This window comes from Nicotiana tomentosiformis, chromosome 2 (assembly GCF_000390325.3).
Source record: "Nicotiana tomentosiformis chromosome 2, ASM39032v3, whole genome shotgun sequence".
Classification (NCBI taxonomy): Eukaryota; Viridiplantae; Streptophyta; class Magnoliopsida; order Solanales; family Solanaceae; genus Nicotiana; species Nicotiana tomentosiformis.
The window spans coordinates 129,146,114-129,154,973 of record NC_090813.1 but is presented as its reverse complement, the minus strand read 5'-3'; the positions used below and the strand labels follow the sequence as shown (position 1 = coordinate 129,154,973).

Sequence of the window (8,860 nt, the reverse complement as noted above, 5' to 3'; positions counted from 1 at the left end):
CTCTCAACAGTAGCCCCCAAATTAATACATTTTGGAGCATTTGTAGAACAAGATTCAAAATGAATATCTCTGTCTGATACAATTGTAAGTCAGATGGTAATCAAGAGAGTAAGTAATACTAATAACAAGGGATATTAGGTAAACAAATTCAGGGGCGTCCTATTTGTTCATCACTCGCTCCCATTTAATTTGTACCTATTTTTAAAAAAAATATTTAACTGGTACCTGTGTAGCGGCATTTCATATTTTTCCATTTTTCTTGCTTCTTCTGCTTTCATTCTACTCCTTCAGAAAAGTTTTATAGGCTACGTTTGTACTTGCTGAAAAATCCAACAGGGTCTATTCTTTTCTCGTCATCTGCCGGCTCCTTTTTGTACTTTGCTAGTTGTTGTTTGCGCCATAAGACGAGTTTAGCTTAAATGTGAAAGAAATTCGAATTGAATTTGTTAGAGAGAGAGCATGGTTGATGCTAATTAGGAATACCTATGGTTTAAGAAAAGAATGTTAACAATCTATATAACTACATAGGCGGATTCATGATTTAAAGTTTATGAGTTCCTATAGCGACCTTAAATAAATATACAATAAGTAAATGTGTTCACAATCAAATATTTATGAATATTTAGTGAATTTTGTAATATATATATACAGGGTATATACAAAAGTTATTGGGTTCCCAGGAACCCACATGTAATAGGCTGGATCCGCCCATGTATTACTATAATATAATATTACGAAACAATAAATTTTTGTAACATAAAACAGAAACAAGTAAAACGGAAAATTAGACAGAAACTGGAGATTATCAGAAACATAGAGCTCACTGAATGCATAATGTGTCCTTAAGGAAATTATTTCCCTCAAGTACCCGAGCTGCTGGAATATTATCCTCCCAGGATAGAACGATTTAACTCACCAAAGTGTTGGTACCAAAAACGCGGGTAAAACAACGAACCACTTGAAAGTTGTAAACCACACTGGAATTTAATTGTACAGAAGAAGGAGAAGAAATTTAGAAAATTTCGTGAGGAAAGATTCTCGGATTAAGCCATATTTATAGTCATTTTCTGGCACTGTTTCTGAAAAGTTTGCATCCTTTTCAGAAATAATTGAATTTTTTTTTTGTCCAAAAAGATTAATCAATCATTGACTGAAGCCGAACGAGCGAGCGAACAACGACGACGACGGCGCGAGGCTTACTTTCTTTCCAACCCATTTAACACCAAGGGAAGTATTTTCTCAATATAAGCACATTTCATTTTCTTTCCACCCCCAATGAGGGACACTTGCTCTTTCCAAAGCAAAAGGGAGCTCACTTTCCCTTCACTTTCTTTCCTCAATTTCCCATTCACCAAATTTCAGTCCCAACAAATAAGATAAAGGTATTTACTCTAGAGATATGAAGTTAGGACTGCTTCAGGTAAACTTCAGACGCGATTTTGAAGTTGCATGGAAGTTATAGAAGAACTTCAGATCCGATTTTTTAAAGTTAGATTGAAGTGATGTAAGAACTCGATTTTCTGAAGTTGCATTGAAATGATATAAAAATTATAGATTCGATTTTGAAGTTGCAGTTTGAAGCGATAGAAAAACTTTTGATTTATAATATCCTAAATTTATAACTTGTGAATTCTGAAATGTATTTCGAAGTGGGTAAATTTTACAAATTTTATGCAATACAGATATGACCTTAATGGTGACCCAAAAATCAAGTATATCTACACTACCCCGGGATAGGCAGTATCATGCTTCTCTGCTTCATCAGCATCCACAGCCCATTACACGAAGCCCAAAAAGGTTAGAACATAGGCTCTATAATTTAGGGTGAAGTACACAAATAATCCTCAAAATGGATGGTCTTGATTTTTTGTTTCTGCTTGAGTAAAATTTCAAGTTTAACAAGTGTTGCCCCTCTCTTACCCCATAGACTATACTTTTAACTTTTGACCTTAAAGTTATGCCCATGGAACAAGTGGGGGTTAAAAGTTAAAAGTGTCGTATTTCTGCAATTTCTTAGATAATTAAAAAACGCGGCCCACAAAAACTCATCCTGAATCTTTAGAATTTAGCCCTAAATAATGGGCTTAGTCCCTTTATCTACTCATCGTGAATCTTTAGAATTTAGGGGGATAAATCAGAAATAGCCAGAGAAATTGCCACAATTTTAAAAGTAATCGAAATTTAACAATATTTTCATGTAAAGATAAAATCTGAACAAAAATACCTTTAAAAATTCGGAAAAAATCCTGCATAATATGTTGGAGTTCGAATTTTTTACATAAGAGATTCTAGCATAATGTGCTAGAGTTTCAACATAATATGCTGTAAGTTTATATACATGATTCAGCAAAATAGTGATTATTTTTTAATACCTTTGTAAATTCTGATTAATTTTTATTTATCAGTACGAAAACTGACTAGCTCGAACTATTTTCACATAATTTAGCCCTAAATAACGGGCTTAGTCCCTTTATCTTACTCTTTGTTGATCTAACCACGGCGTTATCTGTTTTTCGCAAAATCGTCGAAATTCCTAAAAAGAGCTGTCCGGGCACACCACCTGTTTGATATTTGTCGTAAATCCTTGAAGTTCCTAAAGAGCTGTCCGCGCACACCACCTGTTTGATATTCTGTCGCATCACTCTTATTCCTCATCTCCTTCCTGGTAAAAATCCTGAACTTTTGTCCTCGTAACACCTTTCAAATTCTAGTAACTCTTCTGTTCCTTAAACTACATTCTTACCTAGCTTTTCTTAGGTTGTCATTTGCATGTAAGCTATATGTACTTCAACCGATTCTACAAAATAAACAGCACCTTTAATAATTTATCTTTGCATTTTCGCCGTTTCTTGAGAACCCAAAATGTAAATAAAGTAGATTTATATTTCCAAAGAGCGAGACTTATCGATTCAATCAGAGTCGCTCTTCGGTCTAATTCTTCAGATAATCTTATTCCCCATCTCAAGAATCCTACTTTGGACTCTTTTGTAGTCACTAATGCACTTCAATCAGCTCCCTCTCCTGATTCAGCTCTCAGTTTGATTGAGAATCTCAAAACAATTCCCCATTTCGCGCATACCCACAACACACTTTATGCATTGGCCAAGGTTCTTGCTAAGGCGCGCGAAACTGCTAAACTCCAAGCCCTTATCAATGCCATTAATTCGGGCAAGTTCATTAATGTTGCGCGTGTTAGTTATATGGATCAGATGCGATGGTATGCTATTAGTAAAGAGTTTAACGAGGTTGTTCGTGTGTGGGACGAGTGGAGGACAACCCTTCAAAAGCATCCGTGTACTGAGTCTTATAATATTGTAATGGGACTATGTGTTCAGTTGGGTAAGGACAGTGATGCTGTGAGGGTATTCCATAGAATGATAGAAGAAGGGGCACTTCCTAATTGCAGGACGTACACTATTCTAATTGAGCATCTTGTTAGATCGAGAAAGTTGGATTTAGCGATTGAGCTTTTCCATATGTTGCCTCATGTTAGGATGAAACGGACATTAAAGCAGTATTCTGTTCTAGTGGAAGCATTCAGTATCGCCAATCAATTAGATGTTGTCAAAATTTTGCTTGATCAGATGAAGAGTGATGGAATATTGCCTGGTCGAGCTATGCTTTGGTCATTGCAGCAGATGCAAGATGCTGGTTATGATGCTGAGACAAATGAATTGCTATGGGACATGTTACCGGATGGGAGGATTAAGAAGATAGGTTACTCTATGGACAGTAGTGAAGATGATAATGATGATGAAGATGAAGATAAAGAGAGTGACTGTAACCATACTAATGCTGTGGATCAACCTCACCTGAAGCCATGGTTGGATCCAGCTTCTTTAGCTAATGCTTTGCAGAACTGGGGCGCTGAGGAGGTTTCAGCATTGGTAGATGCAAAATTAGTTTGGACGACTAGGTTGGTTTGCAAGATGATCAGGAGCTTCAAGTCAGCAGAAACAGCTTGGCAATTCTTCTGCTGGGTTGCTTGTCAACCAGGATTCACTCATGATATATACACAGTTTCAAGAATGATCACAAGATTAGCTCGGCAAGGATGTGTCGATTTGGTTGATCAACTTTTGTCCAAGGTTGAAAGAGAGGGCATTCAATTTTCATTCAACACGATTCGGTTAATTATAGATTTTTATGGGATTTCTGGTAATGGTGATCCCGCCCTTAGGGTTTTCAAAAGCATTAAAACGATCTGTGGTCCCATATCTAAAAGCAGTCAGTTGCTTCTGTACTCATCTCTTCTACGGACTTTGGTAAAATGTAACATGAATTTGGACGCCTTAAATATTCTCGAAGAAATGAGTTTGCTAGGGATTGTTCCAGATTTGCAAACATATTCTGGACTAATGAACTATTTTGCGCTTCATGGAGATATAAAAACTGTGCAGAGGCTTTTCGGGATGGTTAGGCAGAGCGGTATAGAGCCTGATGCTTATATGTATAAAGTTCTCATCCATGCTTATTGCAAATGTGAAAGAGCTGCTCTTGCGCTCAGGGTTTTTGAGGACATGAGGAACTCGGGGTTGTTGCCTGATGCTAACACCAAACACTTGCTTGTCAAGAGTCTCTGGAAGGAAGGCAAACTTCGAGAAGCTGCTTCTGTAGAAGAAAGAACTGAGGAAATAAGTGATGCTCTTCCCCTTGCTTTGCCTGGACATATGTTTACTGTGAGCTCTGAAGATCTTTCAAGAGTGTATAACATTTACTCTAATAGTTTCCAGTCGACATGTAGTTGAAGGACTAATGTCATTGATCAAGATATAGAACTGCAGTGCTTTTCCAGGTCAATTTAGCAAATGTCCTCCTTCATATTTCAGGTCAACATCATCAAGTCAACTCTCATTAAGGAGGTCTGGTTATATGTTTATAGCATTTTGATTATGTTGATCAGAAATGAAAGCGTTGATCTTTGTAATAATGTTGCTGAAAATCACGAACGATCAACTGGCCTTTTACTTGGCATCTGACCAAAAATCCTAGTTGTCAATAATGCAACTGTTTTACTTATATATGTGGTGATAGCGCAATTCACCCATTTGCTAGGGTTTAGTTTCTATCTTGTATCTTTCTACTTTGTAATCAAGATATACTCGTGATATATGTTTTATCAGAGGGTACAGCGTTTGCCTTTTTATACTCTCTAGTTCTTTTCCAGACCCCACTTGTGGGATTACACTGAGTTTGTTGTTGTATGCTCTAGGCTTTTTGCTAGTTCATCCCACGGCCACCGTTCACATATGATGGACTTAAATTACAGTTTTTGCATTGTGATTAAGGACTTTCTTGGGTTTTTACCTTATTTCCATGCAAAATTAGTTTCTCCTCAACTTTTATCCTGGAAACCGAGCAGCCCTCTGTCTCCCATATCATTTCAGTCGGAAGCAGAAGCGGATCCAGGATTTAATTCCTATGGGTTCAATTTTAAAATTTATAACATTGAACCCATTATATTTTTAAAGTTATGGGTTCAGATCTACTACTTTTGCAATTTTAATGAATTTTTACATACAAATTTTTATTTCGCGTCGAAAGTTATGGGTTCAGTTGAACCCGTACGTTATATACTACATCCGCCTCTGGTCGGAAGGGCAGAAATCTTGTCAAGAGAGGACCCTTCAGTTGGTATTTGATGAATTTTTTCAGTATATAAGATTGTTTATGACGTCCAAGTGTTGGTTAAAACAATGATATTAAAGAGTTAAATTAATTGCGAAGATGGGAGAAGCCATTTTCCTCCTTTTAGCGAAAAGTGTTTTCCTTGGAACATATTTTTTAGCAACCAAGCACCAGAAAACGACTTATTTCTTGAAAATATTCGCCGAAAACTATTCTTCGTCATACCAAATACACCCGGAATGTCTCCAAGAAACTGACAATTGTAATTTTTATTTGCTTTATTATGTCCCTCTCTCCTAAGGTAAGAGAACGACACAAGCTCGACTTGCCTGTGTTAAGCATATACCTAGGCTCCTGGCATTGACAACCGCCTCTAAGACTTCATGCGTATCTCTAATTTTTTATTCTTAGTTGTTTACTAAACGAACTTTGATAGGAAGGGGGAATCCGTGCCGTCTGGATTTGGTTCTAGTATTAATCTAATAGCTGAAGCTTCCTTAGAAAAGGTTCGAAAGGGAATGTCATAGTCAAGGAGAAAGTAATGATTATATATACAAAATGATTTCCTTTTGCTTATTGAGAATATTTTATGAAGCATTGTTGCATAGTGACAGAGACAGCAGCATAGAATATGAGAGTAGGCAGAGAAGACAAGAGGGTATCTCACAGACAAAGCTACAAACAAGTCCTCCTAGACAATATTATATCCTTCCAAATTTCAAGAATTTCCGTAGCTTTCAGATTAACGTTTAATAAATCCCTAAAATCAACTCTTGCTCGAGCTACCAAATAAACTTTCTAGCTGGTTCCTTGCTATCTAAGCTTGCAGCAATGGGAGTTCCTCTTGTCTCCTTGTTTTACAACTTTTTCCTCTTTCTCATACTTTCATCCTCTAACATAACTGCTCAAACATCTAGTACACACACAGACTTTTCTTGCTCCATAAACTCTTCCTTGTCTTGTGATACTTATGTCACATATCGTGCCCGTCAACCAAATTATTTTGACGTGGGAAGTATCTCTGATCTTCTTGAAGTTAGTCGTTTAAGTATAGCTAAGGCCACAGGTCTAGTTTCAGAGGATACTGAGCTATTTCCTGACCAGCTTTTACTCGTGCCCGTTAAGTGCTACTGCAATGGTTCTCATTATTTCTCCAATGTCACCTACCAGATCAAGAAAGGTGACAGCTTTTATTCAGTTTCAGTAGGAGCTTTTGAGAACCTTACCGACTATCATGTGGTGCAAGATATGAATCCAACACTAGATCCAACCAACTTGACAGTTGGGGAGGAAGCTGTTTTTCCTTTGCGTTGCAAGTGCCCTGCACATTCTGATCTCGAAAAGGGACTTCAGTACCTTGTTACTTATGTATGGCAGCCTTGGGATGATATATTTCCTGTAAGCAATATGTTTGGAGCATCTGCACCTGACATTCTGACTGCAAACAATTACAGAAATTTCACTGCTGCAATATGTCTTCCTGTCTTGATACCGGTAAAATTTCCTATTATTCTGCAATCTTACCCCTCTCCTACGAGCAGTAGAAAATCCAAACGTGGATGGATCCTCATTGCTGTTTTAAGTAGTATGGGGTTTCTTGTAGTTTTCTCATTGTGCTTGATGGTATACATGCGTCTTTACCACGAAAAGAGGAAAACACTGCCCCGTAATACTTCTACTCTGGAATCTTCTGATCTTATTCAGACCAAGAAAGCCTCCAAAAATCAAATTGTGGAGCATAAGACCATTCAAGATAAGCTTCTTCCTGGAGTTTCTGGCTATATTGGAAAGCCAATAATGTATGACTTGAAGATCATCATGGAGGCGACGAGGAACTTCAATGAAAGATACAGTATAGGAGGATCAGTGTACAAGGCCACGATCAACGACCAGGTTGTAGTGGTAAAAAAAACTAACCAAGCATTAGAGGAATTGATGATACTTCAGAAACTATATCATGCAAATCTGGTGAAACTAATGGGCGTTTCATCAGACAATCACGGGAATTTCTTTTTGGTTTATGAATATGCTGAAAATGGTTCACTGGATAAGTGGTTGTTTCCCGGATCATCTGCTTCTGGCTCAGTGGCATCGCTCGGTTGGAGCCAAAGGTTACATATAGCATTGGATGTTGCAAATGCTCTGCAATACTTGCATGAACATAGTCAACCTAGTATTGTTCATAGTGATATCCGAACGAGTAACATACTTCTTGATTCAAGGTTTAAAGCCAAAATTGCAAGTTTCTCTACAGCCACACATGCTACCAACTCAATGATGTTGAAAGTCGACGTGTTTGCTTTTGGGCTTGTGCTCTTGGAGTTGCTTTCAGGGAAGACATCAATGGAGTCAAAAGACAATGATGAGATTCTGATGCAGAAAGAGATTAATGGAATCTTGGAAGTTGAAGATAGCAGAGAGGAGAAATTTAGAAGGTGGATGGATCCCAAGTTGAGCTTTTACCCTATTGATGATGCTCTAAGCTTGGCTGCCTTGGCGAAGGCGTGCATATTCGAGAAACCAACAGAAAGGCCTAAAATGACAGATATTGTCTTCAACCTCAGTTTTCTTACTCAATCATCTTTTGAAATGTATGGAAGGTATTCAACTTCAGGTGAAGCTGAGGCGGCTTTTCAGATCGTTAGTCCAGTAATAGCTCGTTGACTTAAAGATGCAGAGTAAATCTAGCCAAGAATTTTGGTCAGTTCATCTCAAATTTGTAACATATTCTGGATTATAAAGCAGGAGGAACTATAAGCTCTCTCCAGAATATATTGCAAATTCGAGTTCTTATGTGCAGTTATTCCCTGTTTGCAGCTATAAAGCAGTAGCTATTGTAAATTCTTGTGTAGGATGCTTTGCTAAACCACTCATCTTTGGAATAAGTGAAGAGCAATTTGATATGTATTTCCATCTTTCACCCTCCAAAACAAGAAGAAAAACTATATTTCTGAAAGACGTTACAAACTCGTTCTTATTTATATCAAACTTGTTCTTCTTTATATTTGGTATCTAAACGATACAAGTTTATTTTGTAAACAAGTTCTCTAATTTTTTGCATCCATCTGTATTTGATCAAGTTGATGTTAATTTTCCCCACCAGTGTTTCCAGGTCGAGTCATATATATATATATATATATATATATATATGTGTGCGCGCGCGCGAAAAGTAAGTATAGAAAATGCTATATATGCATTTTAGAACCAACTCTATCAACTCAGAACCCACCAC

General features: G+C 37.3%; 2 protein-coding genes across 2 annotated transcripts; both read left to right on the top strand.

Moving 5' to 3' along the window:
- The first annotated feature begins 2,478 nt into the window (after positions 1–2,478).
- Positions 2,479–5,148, top strand: LOC104101701 (pentatricopeptide repeat-containing protein At5g66631). Its single transcript, XM_009609199.4, has one exon. It carries the CDS (start codon positions 2,781–2,783, stop codon positions 4,746–4,748), a length of 1,968 nt encoding a protein of 655 aa, XP_009607494.1. The 5' UTR covers positions 2,479–2,780; the 3' UTR covers positions 4,749–5,148.
- An 862-nt stretch (positions 5,149–6,010) lies between these two features.
- LOC104101700 (serine/threonine receptor-like kinase NFP) lies at positions 6,011–8,584 on the top strand. Its single transcript, XM_009609198.4, has one exon. The coding sequence runs from the start codon at positions 6,460–6,462 to the stop codon at positions 8,290–8,292; it is 1,833 nt and encodes a 610-aa protein (XP_009607493.1). The 5' UTR covers positions 6,011–6,459; the 3' UTR covers positions 8,293–8,584.
- Positions 8,585–8,860: the final 276 nt, after the last annotated feature.